Source organism: Rhinolophus sinicus, chromosome 15, assembly GCF_057876585.1.
Source record: "Rhinolophus sinicus isolate RSI-liver-muscle chromosome 15, RSI-T2T, whole genome shotgun sequence".
Classification (NCBI taxonomy): Eukaryota; Metazoa; Chordata; class Mammalia; order Chiroptera; family Rhinolophidae; genus Rhinolophus; species Rhinolophus sinicus.
In genome coordinates this window covers 85,029,623-85,057,228 of record NC_142515.1, presented here as the reverse complement: position 1 = coordinate 85,057,228, position 27,606 = coordinate 85,029,623, and the positions used below count along the sequence as shown (strand labels likewise).

At 48.3% G+C, this 27,606-nt stretch overlaps 1 protein-coding gene across 1 annotated transcript; it reads left to right on the top strand.

Moving 5' to 3' along the window:
- Positions 1-383: 383 nt before the first annotated feature.
- On the top strand, positions 384-17,065 carry LOC109450018 (cytochrome P450 4F3-like). The gene is made up of 13 exons (XM_088792403.1): positions 384-516; positions 930-1,128; positions 5,735-5,879; positions 7,506-7,559; positions 7,654-7,781; positions 9,175-9,296; positions 10,013-10,283; positions 10,625-10,697; positions 10,853-11,003; positions 13,441-13,574; positions 13,663-13,727; positions 13,895-13,977; positions 14,156-17,065. Exons 1-13 carry the CDS (start codon positions 503-505, stop codon positions 14,331-14,333), a joined length of 1,617 nt encoding a protein of 538 aa, XP_088648529.1. The 5' UTR covers positions 384-502; the 3' UTR covers positions 14,334-17,065.
- Positions 17,066-27,606: the final 10,541 nt, after the last annotated feature.

Below are 27,606 nucleotides of genomic sequence, written 5' to 3'. Positions count from 1 at the left end.
GGAGCCTGTGAGATGTTTGGGACGAGGCTCACCTGGCAACTAAAGCATCAAGCTTTTACCTGCCACAGTGTGGCCTTAGAACGCTAGGGGAGGCAGTACACTGGGGGACCCAGAGTCCCCTTTGCCTATTCTCAACTTGCCCTCACCCCACATCGGAGGTGCTAAGTTCTAAGGATCCACTGCTCACACTGTGTGACCTTGGAAAGCTTCCTCTCTGGACCCAGCTGGCTCTGGCTTCAAGTTTTATGCAACTGCCAGCGGGGAGGAAGCAGTCTCCCATTCAGGGATTGGCTAAGTCAGCCAAGCCCAGCCTCCCACGGTTCAGAGGTCAGTCCGTCAGGGAGAGACCTTCCAGGAGCAGGGCAAGGAGGTTGTGTGGGGCAAGCTGCTCCAGGCAGAAGGTGCCAGGCTAGAGCTGGTGGGGCTAGGGGTCCTGGTTCAGGACGGGGAAGGGCACTGCCCAAGGCAGGGGTGTCTCCAGGGAGTAGGAGTGGCTCAGGAGATGGTGATTTCCTGGTAACTGGAGCCCCTGGCAGCCTTCCACTGATTTAGTTTGGGTGTTTCTTCCTTAGTCTTTTTCTTTCTTCCTTCTCTTTCTCTCTCTCCCCTTCTCTCCTTCTCTCTGTCACTCTCTCCCTGTCTCTCCCTGTGTCTCTCAGTCTCTCTATCTCTGTCTCTCTGTCACTCTCTCCCTGTCTCTCCTTTTCAGTCTCTGTCTCTCTGTCTCTCTCTTTCTCCCTCTCCCTCTGTATTTCCCCCGTGGTTCTCCCTTCCCTCCTGAGCCCCCCCTTGCCCATCTCTGAGCCCTCCCTGCCCCTCCCTGTCCCTCACACCCTGAGCGTCTCCCGCTATCTGTAAGCTGTCTCTGTCTCAGCTCACTATTACCGCCCCTGTCCTGGGCCCAGGAGCTCACCCTGTCTGCCCTGCAGGATGCCGCAGCTGAGCCTGTCCTGGCTGGGCCTGGGGCCGCTGGCGGTCTCCCCATGGCAGCTCCTGCTACTGGTGGGGGCCTCCTGGCTCCTGGCCCGCTTCCTGGCCTGGACATACACCTTCTATGACACCTGCTGCCGCCTCCGATGTTTCCGGCAGCCCCCAAAGCGGAACTGGTTTTGGGGTCATCTGGGCCTGGTGAGTATGGGCAGCAGGACGAGTCTGGGGTACCAGGGTGGATGGACCTCCCAAAGGGTTAGGAATGGGGCTCAGACATGAGACCTCCCAAAGGGTTAGGAATGGGGCTCAGACATGAGACCTCCCAAAGGGTTAGGAATGGGGCTCAGACATGAGACCTCCCAAAGGGTTAGGAATGGGGCTCAGACATGAGACCTCCCAAAGGGTTAGGAATGGGGCTCAGACATGAGACCTCCCAAAGGGTTAGGAATGGGGCTCAGAGGATGGGCTGGGATCTAGGACAGCAGGGAAGTGAGGTAGCCCTCTTTCCTCACTCCCCCACCAGGCCCATTCCTCTCTCCTCTGTGCACCCCATGACCCAAACCTTTCTTGTTCTTACCCTTCTTTACCCAGCTTCTGCTTTGGATCATATCCTGCCTGTCTTGGCCCGGTTGGTGCTCCTCGGAGGGGCTCACAGGCTCGGCTGCACAGAGCCAGGTCCCCTGGTATTCCCTCAGTCTCCACCTGTGGGTTTGAGGCCTCCTCAGGGTCTGCTGTCTGCCAGGCCTCAGGCCCATGCCCGCTCCTTTCTGGGTGTCTTCTTCCCCAAAGGAATTAGCTGTGACCTCTGTCATCGCTTCCCCTCACTCGGACACAGCTGGGCCGGAGGAGAGGTGTGAACAGTCTCTCCTCCCCCCCTTCCTCAGGCACCTTCCTTTCCTTATCTGGCCTTCCATCCCCAGACACATTCATGGGCCTCATTGTCCAACTTATGTAAAAGTGGATCACTTCTTGTTTCAGAAGGAATCACGCTGACCTTTGCCCCTGTGACCAACCTTCCTGGGAGAGGCCCCGATCCTAGCCTCATCTCCAGAGGCCCTTTGTTTGTGCTGCGTCCACCCCTTTGCCACAATCACACTTTGGACTTTGTCGTCACCTGTAAAGGTGCTGCCACCAAAGCCATTGACCTGAGTGTTAGGTCCTCTGACCAGAACCCCCTCTTCCTTCCAGCCTCTCTCTTCTTCTACTTCTCGCATCGTAAACTCTGCCAGGATGTCCAGTCGCCTTCTACATTCCACTCCAATAGCTTCCTTCTGACCCCACTTCCTTGGATACATTTAGCTTTGATTCCACCCTTTGCACAAGGGCTGAAGTCTCTTGCCGATGGAGCTTTCATTCATGGCCCTTTGGAAAACCTTTGCCTGTTGGAGTTCAATCCCAACATCCTTTGATCCATTCTCCATGATGATGATAGAGAGAGTCACAGAATAGGACAGAGGAGTGACAGGGAAATCCCCAGCCTCCTACCTGCAATGCACCCCATTCTGTACAAAACCTCCTGTCTGCTCGCGCTGCTGTCTCCTTATGGACAAAGACTTGTCTTCACTCATTGCCTCCGTTTCCCTGCTTGATCCCCACCTGCTCTAGTCTGACCCATATTCATCATGCTCCTGTGAGGTGACTGGGACCTCCAGGTCCCTAAATCCTGTCTCATCCACCTCCAAGCAACTCTCGGAATTGTTGACCATCCTGTCCTCCCGGAACCTTCTTTCTCTCTTGGTTCCGGGACAATGCCCGTGCTGGTCTTTTCCTACCTCCCTGTGGCTCCTCCTTCACCCTAGCTTTCTTTTTTTTTTTTTTAGATTTTTTTTTTTTTTTTTTTATTGGGGAAGGGGAACAGGACTTTTTCTTCAAGTCAAGTTGTTGTCCTTTCAATCTTAGTTGTGGAGGGTTCTGTTCAGATTCAAGTTGTTGTTCTGTCTTAGTTGTGGAGGGCGCAGCTCAGCTCCAGGTCCAGTTGCCGTTGCTAGTTGCAGGGGGCGCAGCCCACCATCCCTTGCGGGAGTCGAACCGGCAACCTTGTGGTTGAGAGGACATACTCCAACCAACTGAGCCATCCGGGAGCTCAGCGGCAGCTCAGCTCAAGGTGCCGTGTTCAATCTTAGTTGCAGGGGGCAGAGCCCACCATCCCTTGCGGGACTCGAGGAATTGAACTGGCAACCTTGTGGCTGGGAGCCCACTGGCCCATGTGGGAATCGAACCGGCAGCCTTCGGAGTTAGGAGTTAGGAGCACGGAGCTCCAACCGCCCGAGCCACCGGGCCGGCCCCACCCTAGCTTTCCATGTGGGGATTCCCCAGGTCCTCACCTCTCCTCCCTCTCCTGTCTCTCCCAAGTTCACCTCCTTATCCAGGGCTCCAACTCCTGAGTGGACCATCAGTTCCCTCCATCAGTGAATTCCAAGGTTACCTTCCTCCTGAGTCTGAGGCTACATGTCAGCCCCCTTACTCTCCATCTCATGTGGGCATCTCATAAATACCTCGTTCCACCAAGCTGGAATCTGGACTCATGGCTCCATCCACAATCCTGCACCCCCATCTAGTCCATCTTTCCAGTTGCCCACATTCCATACTTTAGAGTCCCCGGGCCCCCCTCTTCTCTTACCTGCACATTTGGTCCCTCAGTTCTTCATCATGTGTGGCTGGGCTGCCTCCATAATCTCTGCTCAGTCCATCCCTCTCTGCATCTTCCTGTCACCCCTGGCCATAGCCACCATTATCTTTCTCTGGAAGCCTCTTCCAGCTCCCTCTCTAGTCTCCGCATTGTGACTCCTGTTCCCTATCATCCACTCTCTCTTTAGTCGTGGAGATATTTTTCTGAAATTTAGTTGAGATCACACGTCTTCTTGGCCAAAAATGGTTTAATGACTGCCCACCACTCTGAAGACAAAAACTAAATTTGCCTGGCCAGGTCTGCTACCCTCTCCAGCCCTATCCACATCCTAGATATTTCAAGCTCCTGCTTTATCTCCTTAGTGAGCCAATCTCTTCCCACCCCAGGGCCTTTGCTCAAGCTGCCCTTTTAACTGGAAGTGCTTCTCTTCCTGTGGTTATCGGGTTGATTCCTCATACTCCCATTTTCAACCCAAATGTCACTGCCTTCTAGAAGCTGTCCTTGATCTCCAGATTTTGACCTCTGACTTGACCCTGCTCACAATTAAACTTAATTGTCCAATTATTTATTAGTCATCTCTCCCACTAGATGGTGGCACTGGGGGGGTAGACATATAGTACCCATGCCAGAAGCTGACATACAGTAGGCAGTTAATAAATAATTGATGATGTCATGGTAGAGTTCATGTTCTAGGCCTAGGTGAACTTGTCATCACCTTCCTTAGTCATCCAAGGTCAAAGGGGTGAGTGACCAACTCCTCTCCTTCCATCTCCCAGACCAGATCATCACAGAACAGGATATTCCAAGCTCATCCTGAAGGCTGAAGGTTGCCTGAGATTCTGGGTCCTGGAATGGTCTCTGAGCCCTGGGAACAGGAATATTATAAAGTTACCGTAGTTCTGACTTCCCCTTTGAGGGCTTGGCCATGGGGTCTGGCCTTGGTCACTCTTCCCTTCTCCAGTCCCTCTTGCTTTGTGACCTCAGCTGAGTTTCTCTCTCTCTCTCTCTCTGGAGCAATCTCATCAAATGTCTCAGGGTCTTTGGAGAGCAGAGAGCAGGTCACATAGAGGAAATGGCTTATGTCACCTGCCTGGAGCACCGGGGGCATTTGTCAGGCTCTGATGGGGCATCCTGAGGGACCTGGAGAGGATGCCTAGCCAGGAGGCGACCTGCCCTCCTCCCCTTTTGGGGGACGTGGCTTCAGTTTCTCATTTGTAAATGGTACAATTGATGGGCATTTTCATAAGTTTAGGAGAGAGAGGTAGATAGACAGGATGCACTGTGAGAGATGACGGATAGATAGATAAAGGATGGATGGATGGATAGATGGTTAGATGATGGATGGATAAATGGTTGATAGATAGCTAGCTAGCTAGCTAGCTAGCTAGATAGATAGATACATACATACATACATACATATGAGATACATGTATTTGCATCTGTGTGTGTATTCATTTCTTCTCCTTCCTGTTTATCTGTCTTTTTTTATCCTTCTCTCTGTCTCTCCCTCACTCTTTCTCTGTATCTCTCTCTTTCTCTGTCCATCTATCCAACTCCCCATCTGTTTTTCTTCATCTCCACACTCTCCATGGCTCCCCAGCACCCACAGAATCAGTCCCCTACCTCTGCCCAGTCTTGATGCCCTGCTACAGCTGCTTTCCTGTCTACCTTTTCTCTGCCCCTCACCCATTTCACTCTAGCTGCACTGAACTCCTTGCTGCTCATGGCCAAGTGCTGGCTTTCTGCTCCAGGGCTTTGAACAGGCTATTCCTCTCCATCCATCCTTTATCTATCTATCTATCTATCTATCTATCTATCTATCTATCTATCTATCTATCTATCTGTCATCTATCTATCATCTATTATCTATCTTACCTATCTGTCTATCTACCTACCCATCCATCTATCTAATCTGTCTATTTATCTATTATCTAAAGAAACAGAGAGATGAAGAGAGTGAGGGGACAAGAAGAGGCACATAGGTAGATAGACACAAATAAAAGACAAAGACCAACAGAGAGAATCTGACTTAGTGAGGTGGAGACAGACACAGACCAATACTACAGGCAGCAGGGGTGAGGGGGTGAGTGGGATGTGGTGGATTGAGGGGTACGGTGGCAGTTGTAGCATCTCTGGCCCCTTGCCAGGCCTGGCCTCATCCCCACCCATCCCCAGGTGACGATCAATGAGGAGGGCTTACGTCTGTTGGAGCATCTGGGCCGCCACTTCCGTGATGTCCAACTCTGGTGGATTGGGCCCTTCTACCCTGTCCTGCGGCTCGTCCATCCTAAGTTTGTTGCCCCCGTGCTCCAGGCCTCAGGTATCTCTCCTAGGAGCCCTCAACTCCAGCCTCTCCCCTGCCCCTGCTTCCAACCCTTCCCACCCCTGGACAGACCAGGTTGAGCAGGGGAATGGGAAACGTTGACAAAGACCATGGCTGTGACACTAACCTGCTCTGACTCTGGAAAGGTCCCTGTCTCTCTCTGGTTGCCAAAGTCTCTTTCAGTTTTGAGTGGTGGAAACTCAACACTGTTGGTTTACGTAAAGAAAGGGAATCTATCTACGGGAAAGCTCAGGGACGTTTGTCTTCAGGCATGGCTGGATCCGGGTCTTCAAACAAAGCCGTGGGAAATCTGCCTTCATCTAGTAGTTCTGTGTTCCTCTCTGCTGGCTTCACTCTCATGTTGGTAAAGAGGAATCTCAGAGCTCAACCCCCACAGAAAAATGAGCTAATTCCCCACAGACCCAGGAAAAATTGCAGGATTCCTTCAAATGGCCTGGCCTGGGTCACAGGGACCAATTCCTCATCTAATCACTGCAACTCGATTGCCAAGGCTCAGGGTCATATGCTGAGCCCTGGAGCAGAGGAAGGGCTGGCACAGCCATACCCCTAACTGCTCGCATTGAGGGTGGAGAAGAGTGGTTCTAGGAGAAGGGGATGGACGCTGGACAGGCAGGTGCTAGATGTCCATCCACCAGCATCCTTGCTAGGTGGGCATTTCCTGAGTGAGGAAACGGAAGCTCAGAGAGGCACAGTGAGCTCTCAAGGCCACAGAGCACGCTGAAGCTTACCCCTTCGTTCTGGATGTTCTCAGCTGCCCTAGATGCCTCTGATGGGAGGCACCCTAAGCGAGAAGGTGATTTTGAGGGTGGGGGGAAGATGGCCAGAGCATTGTGGGTTGCTTAACTGTGTCGTTGGTCCTGGGGGCTGGTCTAGAGGGAGCAGTGGCAGCTCTTCACGGTGAGTGAAGCTCAGCATCGGAAGTGGGGGCAGCATCCTTTGGTCTCTTTAAGGAGAGAGGAGCTAAGCACCATGCTGCATATAGGGTGGAGGGGAATATTGAGGAAGTCTGGGTCACACACAAACCATGTTTGGGACATTAATGAGACCATATTTAAGTCCTATCTGGGGCCCGTCTGTGGGACACACTGAGGTCATGTCAGATTGTCTTTGGTCCCACGTCAGAGCGTGCTGTATCATGTCAGGGCATGTCATATATGTTGGGGCCATATCAGGACATGTTAACACATGTTGGGGCCATGTCAGATGTCCCAGGAGATGTCAGAGAGTGCTGGGGCAGACAGGGTCTTGTAGACCTCTGTAACGGTGTTTTGTAGAGCGCTGAGCTATGTTTGCGTGTGTACAGCATGTTGGACCATGTAGGAGCCATGTCAAGGTGTGCTGGGCATGTTGTTGCATGTTGGGGTGTGTCTAAGTACATGGGGGTATGTCTGTGGGCTCTGCCTTTGCTCTTCTCTGCTGCAGCCTGGTCTAGTCCCTCCTTGCTTCCCTCCTCCTGCTCCCTGTTTCTTCTGCCCTTGTCCCATTCCTGCTATGCTGGGCTTGGAGGGGGAATGCAGACCCCTGGCTGGGAGCCTCCTTGCCCCACCAAATGTTCCTCCCCTCCCCCTCTCCATGGTTCCTGATGGTTCTCATTCATGTCAGCCACCATTGCACCCAAGGACATGTTTTTCTACAACTTCATGAAGCCCTGGCTGGGTGAGTAACTACAGGTGAAGGGGGTTGGGGAGAACCTCTGGGGACCAGGGGAAGGCACTGACCTTGCCCACTCCCCTGTGGCTGCCTCTATTAGGGGATGGGCTCCTGCTAAGTGCTGGTGACAAGTGGAGACACCACCGCCACCTGCTGACACCCGCCTTCCACTTTGAAATCTTGAAGCCTTATATGAAGATTTTCAACAAGAGTGCAGACATCATGCATGTGAGTTCCTTGAACCCAGGGTCCCAGCTGGAGCCTTAGAAAAGGGGGAGTGGCCTCACACACAACATCTGGAGAGTCCTTGTTCTGCTAAATGGCTTTGGGGCCATTGCTTCTCATTGCCAAGCTTCAGTTTCCTTATCTGTAAATTTAGATAATTATCCCTTTTAAAGGGTGGTCAAGATGATGTAATGGAATCATATTCCCAGCACTCGTAGGTGCTCAGAAGGCTTCAGTTTCTAGTCTGCTCACTGAAGCCCTCTAAATTGAAGACGGTAATGATGAAGATTGAATAGTAGCTTTTCTGCATAACACACCACCTTAAAACTCATGGGCTTGAAAAAATTAGTGTTTGGTATTGCTCCTGAGATGATGGGTCAATTGAGTCATTCTTGTCTTGGATGGAATCACTCAATGTCTGTGGTCATGGGTGGGTTCCGTAGACAGCTCTGGTCCAGGCTCAGCTCTGTCACATATTTGGGGGTCAGCCAGCTCATCTAGGATGGCTTTGGTGGGACAACTGGACTCCTGCATTTGTGTTTCTAGTATGCTAGCCTGGCTTTACTCGTATGATGGAGGCTACATTCTAGCAGAATGAGCAGAAACATGCTGTACCTCTTGAAGCCTAGTTTCAGAATTAGCACACCATCATTTCCATCTTCTCCTATTGGCCTAATCAAGCTCTACATCTAGCTCAGATTCAAGAGGTGGAGAAAGAGGTTCTACCTCCAAATAGAAAAGCTGCAAGGTCTTATTGCAAAGGATGAGTCTATAGGGAAGGACAAAGAAATGAGGACATTTTTGCAGCCACCAGCACTATGATAATGATGAAGAGGAAGATAATAGCTAACAGTTACTTAACATTGACTGTACAGCAGAAATGATATGCCAATTCTATGGCATATGTTGTCTAATTGAATTTTAACAATGCCATCAGGTAGAGATGATTATTATTGCCACTTTACAGATGATGAAACAGAAGGTCAGAGAGGTTAGGGAGCTAGCCCAAGTTCACATTGCTAGTAAGTTAGCTATGAGTGGTAGATCAGGGATTCTAACGTGGTTTGTCTGACACCAAAGCAGGCCATCTTCACTGGTACTGAAGATTTGACAGGTGGAGCCAGAGGAGGGCAATGAGTTGACCCTTGTGGCACACAGAGCATAATAGACAGAACTGGACCTTGATCCCAGGTCTTCTGACTCCAAGCCATGGGGTTTTCGTGTCCTAAGTGTAACAGCTTCCACTCCCACTCAAACATGGTCTTTCTTGGGGATGGGTGCTTGGGGCAGAGGACCAAGAGGCTGGGTCTTGGGGAGTCCATCCAGGTGGTTGGTTTTGTGGAGGGGTTCTAGGGAGGCAGGTCCTAGCCTCAGCTCTGCCCTATTCTCTGTCCAGGCCAAGTGGCAACGTCTGGCCTCAGAAGGCAGCGCCCGTCTGGACATGTTTGAACACATCAGCCTCATGACCCTGGACAGTCTGCAGAAATGCGTCTTCAGTTTTGACAGCAATTGCCAGGAGTGAGTCTCTGCCCAGAGCCCGGGAACATGAGCCATAGACCTAAGGGAGTAGATGGAGGGAGGACTGACCAGGGCAACCAGAAGTGCCTTCCTAGAGGAGGTGGGTCAGAGATGGACATTAAAGGACAAGGAAGAGGAAGGAGAAAGAGTCATCTTTTCAGGTGGGTAGAAATGTTTGGTAAACGCCAGGAGTCTAGGAGGAGCAGAGTGTGTGCAACAGTGAGGAGACATCTTGGAAATGAGGTTGGAGGGCTTGGCAGGGGTTAGATCTTGAGGCCATTCAAAGGCCAGGGAGAGGGGTATGAACTTTATCCTGAGGTTTCCAGAGAGCTATGGAAGGTGTTTGAGCAGATGAGGGTGGTGGTCAAAGCTGAGCTTGGACGTCTGACTCTAGAGATGATTGACTGTTGTGTAGACACAGTGTGCAAGGAGACCACAGAGAGAAGAAGGGCTGAGGTTGGTGGAGAAAATGGGGCAGATTTGAGAGAAACCATGGAAGAATGGGCAGGGCCAGATACTGCGTAGGAGAGAGAGCTTAGTATGATTTCTAAGCTCTGTCCTGGGGTCTAGGACATGAGGCGGATGATAGAGATGGTAGCATGTTTGGAGGGCACCTTTTTCCAGATGGAATTTGGTCCTGGGTTCTGGCTGGGAGGGCCTCTCGGGGTTTCATGTGTGTTAAGGAGCTGTTTTCTCTCTCTGGCCTGGCCCTGCAGGAAAGCTAGTGAATACATTGCTGCCATCTTGGAGCTCAGTGCCCTCATGACTAAACGGGTCCAGCAGATCTTCCTGTACATGGATTTCCTGTACCACCTCACCCTTGATGGGTGGCGTTTCCGTAGGGCTTGTAGGCTGGTGCATGACTTCACAGATGCCGTCATCCAGGAGCGGCGCCGCACTCTCCTTAGTCAGGGTTCCCATGACTTCCTCAAGGCCAAGGCTAAGACCAAGACTTTGGACTTCATTGACGTGCTCCTGCTGGCCAAGGTGGGCTTCTCTGGGATCTGAATTCAAGAGGTAGAATGGACCTTGATTTCAAATGTCAGATCGAAGAACTCGGGCTTGATGCAAAGGGCACTGGGGAGCCATGGAGGGTGCTTGAGGGAGGGAAGAATGAGTCAGAGATAAGCTGTAGACATGACTGTGTGGAAGGCTGTCTGGAAGGAGTAAACAGGAGGCAGGAGACCAGGGAGGAGGTGTGTGCGGTGAGCTCTGGAGATGAGGAGGGAAGGATCCTGCTTGGATGATGGAGCGTCAGGAACTGTTTCAGCTTAGACATAGGCACCCTCAGAGCTGGTGTGATTCGAGGCATCTTGCCCTTTCTCAAGGATGAAGATGGGAAGAAACTGTCAGATGAGGATATTCGAGCTGAGGCTGACACCTTCATGTTTGAGGGTGAGGGTTCCAGTGTGAGACTTCAGAGGGGTTGCAGCCTCTCTATCCCATCGACTCGGCAGCTGAGCCCTGCGCTACCCCATCTTGCCCCATCCTCTCAACCCTCCCTTAGGCCCTTAATGTAAGGGCGCTGTCCACCCTCCGGTGCTGAAGCAGCCCAGAAACCCAAACCTGTCTGGCTGCCTTTCAGGCCACAGCCAGCGGCCTCTCCTGGGTCCTGTACAACCTCGCGAAACACCCAGAATACCAGGAGCGCTGCCGGCAGGAGGTGCAGGAGCTCCTGAGGGACCGTGAGCCTAAAGAGATTGAATGGTGAGTGCAGGTTCTCACAGCCTCTTCTGAGCCCCTCTCATTGGCTCTGCTCCCAATGTGGAGAAGAGGGAAGATCTTTTTGTTGATTCTGTCATCCTGTCATACCATTTAGTGGGAATGGGAGCAGAGCCCAGAGGCAGGGTCTGCTATACAGCCTGGATAGCAGGGGAAATGTTACAGGCTTTGGGGACAGAAAGATCTGAGTGTCCACACTTATTGCCCCACTAACTTGCTACATGACTTTAGTAAAATCAGTTTCCTTTTCTGAATGCTACCTTTCTCCTCTGTAAATTAGTTGTGTGTGTGTTTGTGGTCTCTTCCCCACAGGGCTGCTTGGAGAATTGTGACAATGTGTGTAGAACGGACGCCATCCATCATGTGTTCACTAAATGAACTTCTCTCCTCCCTTTCATTTCTGCCTGAAGTTGCAATTTTTTTCCCTCACTCCCCTTACTTTTGGCTTTTTTTTCTCTAATTCCCATCTAATAGTCTATTCCAGGGATTCCCAAGAGATCTTTGGGGGTAAAAATAACCATCCATCTCTTCATTTAGTAAACACATACGCACGGTCTGCCCTTTCCCAACTCAGTGTCCAGTCCCATCTGAGTCCTACCTGGGCAAGGCGGGGGCTGAGAGGAAAGGAGGTGAGACTGGGTAGTGAAACCGCAAATATGGAATCACCACATTGGGTGTGGGTAGCACCCCAATGTCTAGTGCTCCTGGCCAGGGGATAGCTTGTGTAAAGGCCAGGACAGAAGCATGCAGGAATGAGCCTGGCGTGTTTGGGAGGAAGTCAAGGTGCCTGGATCCTTGTGCTATTTACCGTGTGAAGAACCAGAAGGAATCCCAAGGAGGCTGAGCTGGTAATGGAAGCTCCCCTTGAAATGCTTTGGAATCTATGTTTAGAGTTTCCAAAAGTGTCACTTCAACTCTTTGGGGAAGTTGATATTGGATAAAAGGTAAAAGCGGGCAGGAATGCTGCCATTAGTGGTCTCACATTTGGCAGAAATGGTCAGATAGTCATGGCCGGTGCTCAGGTAAGTGTGGCCTTGGCTTGAATACTGCAGCAAGGCCCAGAGATCCTTCAGCTGTTCTCCTTGCAGCTGTACAGCAGGTTCTTTCTTGAAGGGAGATCCATGACTAACTTAGGGCAAGGGGGAGCCATGGGAGATGTTTGAGCAGCAGAGAGACACATGTCAGATATGGGCCTTAGAAATATCTCTTTGCAGCTACGGGGGCAAACTGGAGGGGATGAGCTGGGGCCTGAGGGCCTCGGGGGCAGATTCTGGCCAAGGGCTGAAGGATGGAAAGGACATGTTGGACTGGAAAGCACTTTAGATGTAGTGCCCTCAACTTCAAGGGTTTGCTCAGCACAGCAGTTCTGTGACATGGAGAAATGTTTTCCTTCCAACTTCAAAAAATTACACAGTTGGTAAAAGTTCAAGTAGTATTAAATGTTTTACAATGAAAATAAACCTGTTTTTTTTCTCCCAACTTTATTGAGAGATAATGAACATATAACACTGTTTAAGTGTGAGATGTACAATGTGATGATTTGATATACATATATATTGTGAAAGGACTACAATAATGTTAGTTAACCCACCCATCACCCTGTAAAGGGAGTCGATAAATATCTAGTTCTTTTCATTTCCATGTCGCCAGTTGTCTGAGCACCTTCTACCAAACTATCCATCCATTGCCCAGAGGTTTGTGGAGTCTCCTTTACCAGATGCTAAATTTTCACTTGTTCATGTGTGGTCTCCAAGCGCTCTATTCTATACCATGGGTCTGTTTTCCTGTTCTTGCAACAGTACCACACTTATTTTTTTATTACTAGGTATACTTTTGTAATAGGTCTTAATATCTGGTAGATTGAGTTCTCTTTCTTTGATCTTTTATTTTTAAATTGACCTAGTTCTTGATGAACTTTAATTCTTTAAAATAAGATAAACAAGTTCCAAAAAAAGAACCACTAGATTTTTATTGGATTGCATTGATTAATTTAGAAAGAATTGGTACTTTTATATTAGATCTTCCCACCTTAGAGCGTGGAGTGGATCTTATTTATTCAAATAACTGTATAAGTCCATCATACACACACACACACACACACACACACACACACACACACACACACATGCTTTTTAAGCCAAGTATATAGTTTAAAAACTTTTTAATGCAAATGTATTAAAGCTTTTATGGATACCCTGTGAGTGTTGTGTTTTGCTCAGAAATGCTTGTAAAAATACCAGCCTACATTTTCTTCTAGTTACTTGTGATTTTGACTTTCTAATGCTTACTTTTTGGTCCCTGTGCAATTTATTTTGTTATAGGAGTGAGGGTCAGAGCAAGGTGGGGAGAGGCTCTCTTGGGGCAGAAGGACTGCGGGTGTCTGGTTTTGCTCCCTGAATAACTGTTGGGGGGTGTTCCTTAGGGACGACCTGACCCAGTTGCCCTTCATAACCATGTGCATCAAGGAGAGTCTGCGCTTGCACCCCCCAGTGACGGTCATCTCCCGCCGCTGTACCGAGGACATTAAGCTCCCTGATGGCCGTGTCATCCCCAAAGGTGCTGGCAATGACTGACGATGGGGGCAGAGGGGGGGATGGTCCCATCAGCAGGGCCCTCGTCCTGACCACCCCCCACTTTTCCACAGGGAACACCTGTGTCATCAGCATCTTTGGGGTTCATCACAACCCGTCTGTCTGGCCAAACCCTGAGGTGCTGCCCCCCTCCCCCCCACAGCCCATCCAGGGACCTGGTGAAGGGGCAGGGTCCTGACCCGGAAAATCAGACACTCCTCCTCCACTGTATCCACATGTTTTCTGGGGGGCGTCTGGGTGTCCTGAGAAAACCCACCCAGCAGCCCTGCCTCTCTCTGCTCCCAGGTGTACAACCCCTTCCGCTTTGACCCAGAAACCTCCCAGAAGAGATCACCTCTGGCTTTTATTCCTTTCTCAGCGGGGCCCAGGTGAGACCAGCAGGTGTCTGCGGCGGGACTGGACCTTGGGTGGTGGGGCTCAGGGGACATGGCAGCCTACGTGGGGGTCCCAGGCACAATTACCCCCCTTCTCTACCCCTGCGGGCTGGGATGGGCTCTGGGTCAGGTCCCACCCGCAATCTGAGCCCCTCCTCCCTCACGCCCGCAGGAACTGCATCGGGCAGACCTTCGCCATGACCGAGATGAAGGTGGTCCTGGCACTCACCCTGCTGCGCTTCCGCGTCCTGCCGGACGAGGCGGAGCCGCGCAGGAAGCCGGAGCTCATCCTTAGAACCGAGGACGGACTTTGGCTGCGGGTGGAGCCGCTGAGCACCGGCCTTCAGTGACCCTCCACCACCCGGCCTGAGATCTTCCCTGACCTAAATACCTCCCTTTGCAGGTTCCCAGGAAAAAGAAACTGTGCTGTAACCTCTGTCCCAGCTTCCCCAGGAGGCAGCAGGGTTTGCTCGGGGCCTGCAGGACCTGGGGAGTGCGCGTGGTGGAGGTGGGGTCTGGAGTTTCTGAGCTCTGTACCCTGACTGCCTCTCCTGCTGACCACCGGGGCGCCCACTTTGATTTCAGGTTCTCCCAGAGCCCAAGCATGGATTTTATCCTGCGGGCAATGGGGAACCATGGGAGATGTTTGAGCAGGAGAGGGACCAAATGGAGGCTTTGAAACAATCCAAATATCCGTTAGCACATGAATGGATAAACAGAATGTGGTATATCCACAACAGGGAATATTACTGGGTCATAAAAAGGAATGAAGCATGGATACATGTTACAACATGGGTGAACTTTGAAAACATTATTTTAAGTGAAAGAAGCCAGTCAACAAGGTCATATATTATATGATTCCATTTATATGAAATGTTCATAACAGGCAAATCCACAGAGACTGAAAGCAGTCTGGTGGTTGTCAGGGGCTGGGGGAGGGGAGATAGGGAGTGACTGCTAATGGGGACAGGGTCTCCTTTTTGGGTGATGAAAATGTCTTGGAACTAGACAGAGGTGGTGGTTGTATGACACTATGAATGTACTAAGTTATACACTTTATAATAGTTAAAATGGTACCTTTTATGTTACGTGCATTTTACCTCAAACAAAAAGGCTATTTTATCATGCATATCTTTATTAATCTGGGTTTTTCATATAATAATATGTTGTGAACATCTTTCCATGCCATTAACTCATCTTTCCATGATACAAAAACGTCATTTTGGGGTCTTTAAAATCCTTAAGTGTTAAGTATTAAAGCCACTCTATTTTTTAAATGGCATTATGTTAGAAAATAATTTAAAAGTTTGTCTCACTTTGTGCATTCTCTTCATGTACATTGATGGTTGGAGATATTGCTATCAATTACACATTGAGTTACTCTTAATGAAATAACATTTGGTGTAGAAATTTTATTTTTATAGCAATAGATACACATACATTCATGTAAGATATGGGTGTGGTTAAACACCTTTCATAGAACGTGTATGGCCTGGCAACTTCACAGACACTGAGATTTTTGGTCCTACTAACAGAGGTAGACCACTGAGAAGGGACTAGGTGACACTTCAGGTCCCCCAGGTAAACACTCTCACACCGGTCTTGTGGATCCAAGAGATTAACTCACTTGCTCAAGGTCACTCAGTTGGTGAGTGGTGTTGTTGGGTGAATTTGGCCAGCTTGGCTTCAGAGATACACGTTAACCTACAAAGGATGTGATTTTCAAGGTGTGTCTCATTCCTAGGCATATCTGATCACTTGGGGAACCACTGGAGGCTCACTAGATGAGACGGACAGGTGGTACCTACATTTTTAAATGTCATATTTTTGACAAGGGATACACTCACTCATGAAAAAGAAATGCACAGTGGAAAATATTGGTCCTCCATACGTCCTTTGTTTGCCCAGCTTCTTTAGGTAAACACCTTTGCTTTCTGTATATCGTTACATAGTGTATTTATGCCAATAATATATGTGCTTAGTTACCTTTTGCCTCATCTTAAAATTGTATATAAATTTACAAAATTTATAAAAAGTAAAATCTGCTCTATTGGGTGTACAATTCTGAGTTTTGGCAAGTGCTTAGAGTCCTGCAACCACCATTACTATGGTCACCTCCCCCCTGGCAACCATTTCATCCCTACAGTCTGTCTTCTTTCACTGAACACAATGCATTTGAAATTCATCCATGTTGTGTGTCTTAATACTTTGTTTCTTTTTATTGTTAAGTAATATTCCATCACAAGAATGAGCCACTTTTTTTCCCCCCATTGGAGGACATGTGGATTGTTTTTAGTTTGGGGCTATTATGAAAACAAAAACTGCTCTGAATATTTGTGCACAAATGTTCCCTGCTCTTGGAGTGGGATAGCTGGGTTATATTGTATATGTATGTTTAACATTACAAGTAATGCCCAAACTGTTATCAAAGTGTCTGTGTTATTTTCCAATCAGTAATGTATGAGAGATCTAGTTCCTTCACACACTCACTGGCACTTCCCCCTGATCGTTCTTATGAGTGTTATATCTATCACTTTGATTGTAGTTTGTTTCCTAATGATTAATGAATGTTGAACATTATTCCTGTGTCCATTTGCCATCCATATGTCTTCTTTGGTGAAATGCCTGTTCCAATCTTTGCCCATTAATTTTCCTTGCATTGTTTGCCTTCTCATTGGATTTGGGAAGTTCTTTATATTTTTTACATACAAGTTCTTTGTCAGATGTGTGATTTACAGGTCTTTTTTCCTATTCAGTGTCTGATCTTTACATCATCTTAAATTTCTTTCACAGAGTAAATTTTTAAAAAATGCATAAATCACAATTTATCAATATTTTCTTCTTATGAGTTATGCTTATGGTGTTATATAAGAACTCTTTATCTACCCCAAATCCCAAAGATTCTCTCCTATTTTTTTCTTCTAAAGGTTTTTAGTTTTAGATTTTACATCATTTAGTTCTATGATCCATATTAAGTTCAATTTTGTCTAACGTGTGAGTTATGAGTTGACTTTTTTTGTGGCATGGAGATATCCAATTGTTCTAGTACCATTTATTAAAAACACTATCCTTTGTGCATTGACTTGCCTTGCATATTTAAAGAAAAATCAATTGACCAAATTTGGGAGGCCTACTTCAGGACTCTTCTGTTCCATTGATTTATGGGTTTAATCTTTGGCCAATATCACACTGTCATGATTACTGTAGTTTTATAGTATATCTTGAAAGGGGTCATGTGAATCCTTCAAGTACATTTTTCCTTTTCAAAAAAATTTTTTTTGGCTATTCTAAGTCATTTGCATTTTCATATACATTTTATAATTGGTTTATCTATTTCTAGAAAAAGTCCTCTTAGGATTGTGATTGTAATTTATTCAAATCTATAGATCAATTTGAGAAGGCTTAACATTTTAACAATGTTCAGTTTTCCAATCCATGAGTATTGTATGTCTCTCCATTAATTTGGGTCTTCTTGGATTTCTCTCATCAATGTCTTGAAGTTTTCATCACAGAGATCCTGCACATATTTTGTTAGATTTATGCCTGAAATTTTCACTTTTTCTGGAGTCTACTACTTTTTAAAATGGTACTTTAAAAGATTTCCAAGTTTTAAGTGCTAGTATATATCAGGGTTGACAAGCTTTTTCTGAAAAGCACATGTAACAAATATTTTAGGACTTGCACAGCCCATCAGGTTTCTCCTCCTCCCCCTCCTCCTCCTTTTCCTTTTACAATTACTTTCAAATACAAAACAATTCTTAGCTTAGACCATACAAAAACAGACCACAGGCCATATTTGGCCTATAGACCATAGTTGGCTGACCCCTGGAATATAGAAATAGAATTGATTTTTGTATATTGACCATGTATCCTGAACTCCATTGGATCATGCCCATTGGAATACAAATAATGCCGTTATTTCCTAAATCTTAAAATACTCTTCCTTTGACCCCCCCCCCAACTTTCCCAGCCGCTAACGCACATTTCTTTCCTCCCCTATACAGCAAACCCCTTCAAAGAATGATCTAAACTTAGGGTGTCAAACGTGTTCTCGCCCAGTATAAACAGGCTTGGATGGTGGATGAATGAGGGAGGAGGGGCGGCATCGATCCGTGGGGCCTCAGGATTTGGCTGCACCTGCGTTTGTGTTTCTTAAGACACATCTGGGCTCGTGCTGTCACTGGCAGGTGGGTGTTAAGAGCCTCTTTCCTCTCCTGAGCGTGTCGGAGCTCCCTCTACTGGACGGTTCCAGGATAACAGTCTCTAAGGCGTCTGGTCTCGTCTGGTCTCTATTAGTTCAGTGTGTAGGGGAGCACGTGTGACTGTGTGTAAGTGTATGTGTGACTGTGTGTACATTGGGTTAACCGTATACATGCATGTGTGAGTGTGTGTCTGTGTGTATGTAATTGTATGCTTATGTGTGTGAGTGTGTGCATGTTCGCACTTTTGATGCACACGTGTGAGTGTGTACATTTATGTATGTGACTGTGTATGCAGTTGTCTGCACGTATAGGTGCATGTGTGTAAAGGTGTGAGTGTGTGTGTCTCGAAGTCAGTGAACCAGGTTCACTAATTCATTGCTATAGCTGATGTCAGAGGTTCTGCTCCTCAGACCTCAGCCTTGCAGCAGGCAGGACATTCCAGAGAAATAACGTCCTCGCCAGCAGCCCTTACTAATGGCAGTGGGTGCATGTTCTCTGCTCTCCCCAGAGGTCCCCAGGGGGACTGAGCCCCAGGTGCCCACAGTGGGAACTTCCTTGCTAAAGCACCCTTTCCCTGCTGCCTTCGCTTCCCTGTCTTACTTCCCCACTGGCCAAATGGCATCTCCTGGGATCACTTCCCAAAGAAACAACTTGCAGTTGAATTCTTTTCTCAGGGTCACCTCCAAATAATTTGCACTTGAATTTTTGCATCAGAGTCTGCTTCCAGGTAACCCAACCTAAGACACAGAAGTAGGCTCTCTCTTCTAACCCTCATAGACCTATTATTACTACCTTTTTACCAAGGAGGAATAGGAGGCTCAGAGAGGGCAAGTTACTTGCCCAAGGTCACACAGCTGGAGAGTGGCAAAGCTGGGCTTTGACCCTGGGCCATCTGACCCCAAGCTCAGTGTATTCTCCATCCTGGGAGCATCCTCCTTGCTAGGGACCAAAGGAATTAGAGGGAGGTTCACAGCCAGTAAGGTGCCTAATGTGTGCACCAGAGTGTCCTAAGGCTCATGGCTAGTGCCTGTGTCTTCATTCTGTCATGAAACAAGAGAAATAATGGCAAACACACGCTTGGCACTGATTGTGTGTCAGGGAGGGTTGTAAGCACTTTGCTCATTTCAACTCATCTGATTCACAGCCACCTTGTTATTACAAGTTTTAGGTGAAAAAACAGACACAAAGAGGTCTGCCTAAATTCACACAGCTCGTTCTGATTTGAACCCTGGCACCTACACTCCTTGTTCTTCACCACGATGCCGCAGCATGTATTAAGTCCTACCAGGTGCCAGGCCGCATGTACTGAATCCTGGCCTTGTGTATTAAGTCCTACTACGTGCCAGGCATGATGCTAACCATTTTTCCTTTTAAAAGTATCATTTAGAATTACATAGATTAGTAATTATCATTTGAAATGCTATGCAGGCTTCCCCAAAAGAAAAGGAAACAATTGATAAGAGTAGACATTGAAAAGAAAAAAGTTCTTCTGTCCTCTCCCCTTTCCCATTCCTGGTGCTAGATGTCCTTTTCCAGATTTTTCTGTGCCTAGACAAACATTAGTGAGCGCCCACATTACTCGTTTGCTCATGATTCCCATCCGTTTGGGGAATGTAACAGTTGGATCTTGGTAGTGACCTTAGATAGGCTAAATAAAGAAAGTTTAAGAATGGGTGTCATGCAGGGTGTCATGCGGGGTCTCTAGTCCCGCTCCCCGCATAAGAAAACAGGATATGGTGAGGCCAAAAAGGAACACCCACGGAGCCATAGATAGGAGAGTCATACCACTATATTCTCGCCGGTGGCATCCGCCTCTCTGCAATCCGCAATCCACAATCCGCCCTTGCTAGCCCCCATTTGCTGCTAGCGTAGACATGGCAGTTATATTAGTGGCCAATGGCTCACTGGTTACAGCTGATGGCCAACTAGCCACAGCTGATGGCCATCCAATCACAGTTAATGGCCATTTACTACCTGAGCCAGCACCTTTCCACGTGAGGCCGAGAGCCTGGAAACTGCACTCCTGGCTCTGTCCCCTTGTGGGACAGAGGTTGTCATTTCCAAAGACATGGACAGGGCCAAGGTACGCCTTCAAGGCTACTGCAGTACCTGGAGCTGCCACCTTCCTCAGGCTGATGGGACAAGGCAGCAACTGTTCTTGGAAACCAGAGGAAGTAGCTACAGCTGAAAATCATTTTGGCAGAGGACGGATATCTTCCCCCAATCCCCTCTGGTGGCCCGCAGGTGCCTCCCACTCACCAAATACCACCTCATTATTGACTCAAGGAGGCTGCAGGTAGGTAGCCAAAGACGACTGATGTAGCCCATGGGCTCTACCTGGGTCAATGTCAGTAGCACATGCTGCCCCAGACGGGCATTCATTCAGCTCCTCTGTACCTGGGAGGCCCCCTTGCAAGCTGGCTAAGTAGATACCCAAATGGGGAGCAAAATTCTGTCTTTCCCCCTGCAGGCTCCTCTGCTGCTTTTGAGTGATACCCTTGGGATGCCCCATTGTTTTTTGGATGAGAAACACCCTTTTCCCTTCCACAAGGATGGTGTGAGGGCAGAGCCCCAGAAAGTAGTTTCCAGGCTCTCGGCCTCACATAGACAGGTGCTGGCTCAGGTAGTAAATGGCCATCAATTGTGATTGCATGGCCATCAGCTGTGGCTAGTTGGCCGTCAGCTGTAACCAGTGAGCCATTGGCCACTAATATAACTGCTGTGGCTACACTAGGAGAGAGAGGAAAGAGAGAAAGAATGGGGGCTAGCAAGAAGATGGTGGCTGGGCTGGCAAGTGTGGATCCAGCCTCCAGTGAGAGTATAGTGCCGCCAGAGAGAATATAGTGGTATGACTCCCCTACCTATGGCTCCGTGGGTGTTCCTTTTTGGCCTCACCATATCCTGCGTTCTTGTATGGGGAGCAGGAGCAGAGACCCCGCAGGCCGCCCGGCACGACAAATGGCACAGCGAGCAGGGCCTCCCTGCACGACAAATGGCGCAGCGAGCAGGGTCCCCCGCATGACAGATGGTTTCTGTTGATCCCCCTGTGTCCCTCCCTTCTTTGTGTGGTAGTGGTCAGGCTACTTGTCAGAACCGGTACCACCTTGTGGGGGCAGAGCCCCAGAAAGCAGTTTCCAGGCTCTTGGCCTCACATAGACAGGTGCTGGCTCAGGTAGTAAATGGCCATCAACTGTGGCTAGTTGGCCGTCAGCTGTAACCAGCGAGCCATTGGCCACTAATATAACTGCTGTGGCTACGCTAGCAGAAAAAAAAAAAATGGGGGCTAGCAAGAAGATGGTGGCTGAGCTAACAAGAGCGGATTGCAGAGAGGTGGATGCCGCCAGTGAGAATATAGTGGCGTGACTCCCCTATCTATGGCTCCGTGGGTGTTCCTTTTTGGCCTCACCATGTCCTGCGTTCTTATGTGGGAAGCAGGAGCAGCGACCCCGCCGGACGACCCTCCATGATACACCTCAAAAATCCAGGGGACGTGGATGCCAACTATTGTGGGTTCCCAGGACTTTGCTGAAGTTTTCCTCGCACACTATTTTTCCAAAACCAGCTTTTGAGATTGTCTGGTACCTCTCAAAGAAGCTGGCAACCTCAAATTACAGACCTGGACTTCACTGGAGGATGTGAAGTCCTCCAGTTTACTGGGTCCCAGTTTACTGGGACCTTTATTATGGTAAGTGAAATGCAGCAGCTGCTTCTGGCTTGTGTGTGGACCAGATTTCACCACAACTGTGAGTTTCCAGCAGCGCTGGTTCCCACTTCTGTCAGGCGATGAGTAAGCGGAAATTGCGCTGTCTCTGTTTATCTGTTTATCTCAGAACATTTGAGGAAGGAAGCAAGAGTGACACACTTTTTAGGCCATGTCATTGTCCCACCCTGTGCTGGGTCTTTACAGTCTGTGGGGACAGAGCTGGGAGTGCAGTTTCCAGGCTCTCGGCCTCACATTGAAAGGTGCTGGCTCAGGTAGTAAATGGCCATCAACTGTGATTGGATGGCCATCAGCTGTAACCAGTGAGCCATTGGTCACTAATATAACTGCGGTGGCTACGCTAGCAGCGGATGGTGGTTGAACTAGGAAGCGTGGATTGTGGTTAGCACAGCGGATTGCCGCTAGCAAGTGGGGTTGGTTGGTTGGCAGAGAAGCGGGCAGATTGCAGGTCGTGTGGCTCCTGCTTCCTGTGTCTCCAACCCAGCCGCCAGCGAGACTACAGTGGTACGACTCTCCTATCTATGGCTCCGTGGGTGTTCCTTTTTGGCCTCACCATGTTCTGCGTTCTCATGTGGGGAGCAGGAGCTGAGACCCCGACTGACACCCTGCGTGACACAGTCCTAGCCTGGCTTTGGGGCTGGGGGCGGGGGGCTGATCTTTATTCACCGCCCACTCCTTCATGTCATTCAGGCTCCTGCTCAGAGGTCACCTCCTCTGGGCGGCCCTCCCTGATTGCCCTGTCCAAAACAGCCCCGTCAGTCACTTTCTAGTACGACTCCATTGCTTAATATCCTTCATTACCACCCCCATCTGACTTGGTCTATTTCCTGTTGGCTTCCCCCATCAGACATGAGCCCTGTAATCCAGAGACCTCATCTATCTTGTGCATCCCGGATCCCAGGTCCTAGCACTGTGTCTGGTACAGAATAGGTGCCCAACTACAGTTTGTTGTTAAGGCACTAATTACCTGGGAGGTATACATCCACCTCCCCATTTTACATAAGTCTCCGAAAGGGCAAGCAACTTGCCCAAGTTCACACAGCCAGCAAGTGGTAGAGTTCGTGTTGTGGCTGGTCACTCATGGGTTGTGAAAGCATTCATGAGGCAGGTAGAAATACAGAAGGAAGATTTATTAAAGTAAGAGAAGGGTCAGCTGGGCAGAGTCTGCTGGAAACTACTGCCTCGAGTCTTTGTTTTGCCTGAAATGTTATACTTCGTATTTTCTAACCAGGATGTAAATTGCTTCAACCTGTAATGGAATCTCCTATTATGTTTGGCTTTGTTCGGTGGGATGGGGGAAAGTGAGGTTAAACTGGTTCTTGAAATCTTTGTATATGCTACATAGATTTAAGTCGGAGCCAGGAGTGGATCCCATACATATGCAAAGCCTCTCCCAAGTCCTAGGGCCAGCACTGGGCCAAGTAAAGAGAACCATTGAAACTGGTCTACGTAGTGAGTGTGTAGTACACAGAGTCATTAAGGCGTGGTGGAAAGGAGGCAAAGAAAAGAAAGAAAAGAAAGCTTTCAAAAAGTCCCAAGCTAAATTACACTTGTTAATTTGAATTATACCAGAGATTCAAATATGAAAACAGAAGATTTAGTGCCACCGTTACAGTCCTCCCTGTCTTATCATCCCGCATCTCTGATCGGCAATGAAAAATCTGTGGAGATGGGGATGAGGGTCCGTCTTCTGTAACTGCTTCAGAGCTGGGCGGGGGCGTAGAGCTGTCCCTGCCTATGAGATTGCCGGTCAAAGATGGTGGAATGACCTGGAAAATCTGGGTGGTTCTATCTAGAAACCGGGTCAAGTGAGGGGCTCCAGACTGGGAGTTGGAGCTCTGGTCTCTGGGGCCGAGGGCCGTTTCAGGATCATCCTCAGGGAGGGACTGGAAGCCGTGCGTGAAGTGCCATCTGCCATTAAGTGGACTCGATTCTGGAAGAGACAAATTTAACCAGCAGGTTAAAAAGGCATGGCCCAGATAGAAGTAACCTGAAAATAACAAGGAGGGGAACTAGTAAAGGTGACAGAAAGGAACGTAACTAGGATCCCTAAGAGTGAAAAGGGGGTCCCAGGTGAGGTGCAAGTAAAGAGGAAAATAAGAACTCTTAGGAGAGGTCATAAAGAGCAGCTCCAGGAGTCTGGGCTTAGTTATTAGAACGTATCAGTTCTGGGAGAGTGACGTGTTTGAAGAGGAGCTTAAGATCTTCCATTGGCTCCAGGAATGGGAGTGACAGTCTTCCTTTCTGGGGGAGTCCTGTGGGGACTTAAATGAAACACGTTTGATTGGAGGGAAGGGGACCCAGCTGCTGAGTTTCTGTAGCCCAACAGCAGTTGGGGTGCTCGGGAGAACTGTGTAAGGTCCCTTCTATTTAGGAGTTAACTGGTCTGTCAGGGACCCCCTCACTCTTTAGGCTTCTAACAATACTTGGTCCGCTGGCTTTCCGGGGCTACAATGTGTAGAGGGTTTGGTCTGGGGGGTGGGGTGCCAGTCCTTATATTTCCTGAGTGCCTGCTGAGCCTCTCCCAAGTTAATAATACAGGAAATAACAGAATTGAGGTCCGAATCTAAAGCAATGAGCAGTAATTAGAGCCATGGCGTAGAGGTCTCCTGACCAAGCTTTCCCAGAGTCCTTTTCAAGGGGCTGTATTTATCTTCACTGAGCAGGTTTCAGAGGAAATAGATCCAGAGTGAATGGTTAAGATAGAATAAATGGTTCCCATAACAATTAGAAAATGAACAGGCTTACCTGCCACGTCAAGGGTCACCCGTGGCTTTGCCCCCGTGATGAGCACAGCTTGGAAGCCTCTGGGAACTTTAGGCCCATCGGTCGATTATAGTCATTTGTGGGGCGGGAAATGGTCCCTGCTCCCTTCAGAGCCCTTTTTAGCTTGCACAGGGGTCATGGCTGATTTGGAGGATCAGGACACTCCTTACTCCATGGTCCGGGCTTCCACATCCAAAGCAGGCTCCTTTACTTGGTGTTCCTTCTCTGGGGTTGCCAAGGTGCCCCTGAAGTGGCTTTGGCCTGTACGTTAACTGCAGCAAAGAGGGTGGCCTGTCTCTGGCCTCCTCCAGTCTCACTGTTCCTTTCTTTCTTTGTCTTGCCAGTCTTGGTTGTTGAAGACATTTAAACAAATTTCCTGGCCTTCTCTAGGATCTGTGCCTTTTCATTAAGATACAACAACGGGTCAAAATTACTATCATATTCTGATAGGTCATGGAAAATATTAGGTCAAACTTAATGAATGTATCTTAAACTTAACTAGGTTTTTGGTAAAAACAGTTAAATCGTGCTTTACACTGGCTTATGTCTGGCATGAGAAGGGTGCATGACCTCCAGTAGTCCTAGAATACAGAAGCTTACCTAGCTATTAGCAAAACTTAGTTCTTACTACTGTGGAGATTTCGTTTTCTTCAGTAACGAAGGACCTGATTAGGACAATATAAAGCATATAAATTATTCTGATGACACATATAATCTTTGCTTTTTAGGTAGAAAACTTTTCAATAATATCAACAGCAGAACAATAGTCTGAGAAATTTGTCCTTCTTAGCAGAGAGAGAAAACTCAACTCTACTAGCTTACTGTTGATATTTAAATTTATTTACTTGATCATGTTTAGCTTAACTATACGTAAAATTCTCTCAAGATTTTTCTCAATCCTATCGAATAATTAATACTTCAGCATTTCATTGTTTTGCAATACTTACATAGTCAATAATTTTTGTCGTTTAACACAACTTAGCGAAACTAAAATCTTAAGTTACCAACAGATGCTGGGAAACTGCATCCAAGCATCCACATTATATAATTGTTACTGAAAAGTTTCATTTAAAACCGTATTTTAGTTACTTCTTAATAGTTCTTAACTCTATGAGATCACAAAGTCAATTCTCCAAGCTATGTTCTTGGCGAATTTTGCAACAGAGATAACATGAATTTACTTTAAAAGCAGGCTTATTCAGAATGCCAGCACCCAGGGAGGATGGCGGACTCCCGTCCAAAGGCCATCTCCCTTATAATGAACCCCACTATGGGCGGTCCCTGCAGGACTTAGACCAGGACCAGTGGAGTAAGGGGAAGGGGTTGCAGGAGACAGGGAAAGGGATGGGGTGGAAGAATGGGAGGGAGAGAAGGCAGGGGATGCTGAAGCCTGGGGAGGAGGAAAGTCCAGAGGCTGTCTCGGCCATGGGGGAACGTAGGATAAGACAGGATCATCAGGGAGGTTGGGGGAGTCTACCCGAAGGTATTTAGCCAAGCACATGGGGCATTGTTTCCAGAGGTCCGGATCTTGACTTAAGGCATTAAGGCTTGGATATAGGGGGCAACCAACGTAAAACCTGGTACACAACCTGGCTCCACTAACTGTGTGACTTTGGGAAAGTCGCTCAAATAGAATTCAGCCTCAGTTTCCTCATCTGTAAAATGAAAAAAATATATATCTAAAGGGCTTAGAACATATTCGGTGACATGTTGTCCAATGCTGGTGGTGGCTGCCATTCCTGCTCTAGGCTTCCTGCCCATTCTTATACACGGCAGGTCTACAGTGAACTGAGCCCCTCTAGCCATGGGGGCTCTTTCTCCTGTGTGTCCTACCACTCTGTCTAGTTTATTATACTCTGGCCTTGCCCCCTGACTCTGATGTGGATGGACTTGCTAGCAGGTGAATTCTGTTCCTGCAGAGGGGAAGAGATTCTAGGGGCAGGGTGCACGCCACCCCACTGAGGACTCGAGAACCAGCCACCTGAACACCCTGACCAGTGTGAATTGGGGAGAGGGCGGTTTGTGATCTCCCCAACATCCTACCAGTGCCAGGAGGACTGTCCTTCATGCCCTCACTCCCCGACAGCCACCCCCGAGGGTAATTCTGTACAGAGTCAAGGGCCAGGAGTGGAGCACTAGCTTTGCTGGAAGGATGATCCTCGTCATGATTCAGGGCCTCAAGATATCTCCCCCGGGATCACCCCATTGCCTGACATTCACCACTATAATTGTCTCTGGATTAATAGGGCGTTGTCCCTTATGGATGGGGGTGGAGCAGTGTGGCAGAGAGAAAAGGCGTGGGCTTGGGAATATGACAGATCCGGATTCCTTTCAGTTCTACAACTTGGTTTGCCACCTCTGAGGCTCAGTTTGCTCTTCTGTTAAATGGGTGTCTTCCCTCCTGTGGATATTGTCAGCTGGGTCTCTCTACCTGATCCCCTGGGTGCTGGCCCAGAGAGCTCAGGGGAGGGGGATGCATCACCTTGCAGGTAGACCACCTAGCACCTAGTAGGTTCACTTTATGTGGTGTACCTGACACACAGAAGGGGTATTTTATATGAAGTACCCAGCACATAGTAGGCATGCTTTGTGTAGTATGTCTGGTACTCAGTAGGTACTTTTTATGTAGAATGTCTGGCACACAGCAGGCATGCTTTATGTAGATCACTGGCATACAGTAGACAGAATTTATGTAGAGAACCCAGCACACAGTAGGCATGCTTTACGTAAGTACATAAAGCTTACTTTATGTAGGGCACCTGACACATAGTAGGTATGCTTTATGTAGAGTACTTGGCACATAGTAGGCATGCTTTACATAGCGTACCCTCCACACAGTAGTTGTGTTTTACAGAGTGCTCCTGACACTTAGTAGGCATGAATTTTAGAGAGCACCCAGCACACAGTAGGCATACTTTATGTACAATATCTGGC

Bases quoted from the DNA above. Each gene is read 5' to 3' on its own strand.
- LOC109450018 (XM_088792403.1), top strand. The intron at 1,129-5,734 runs GTGAGTATGGGC...ACCCATCCCCAG, and splicing joins TTTGGGGTCATCTGGGCCTG to GTGACGATCAATGAGGAGGG. The intron at 13,728-13,894 runs GTGCTGCCCCCC...CTCTGCTCCCAG, and splicing joins CTGTCTGGCCAAACCCTGAG to GTGTACAACCCCTTCCGCTT.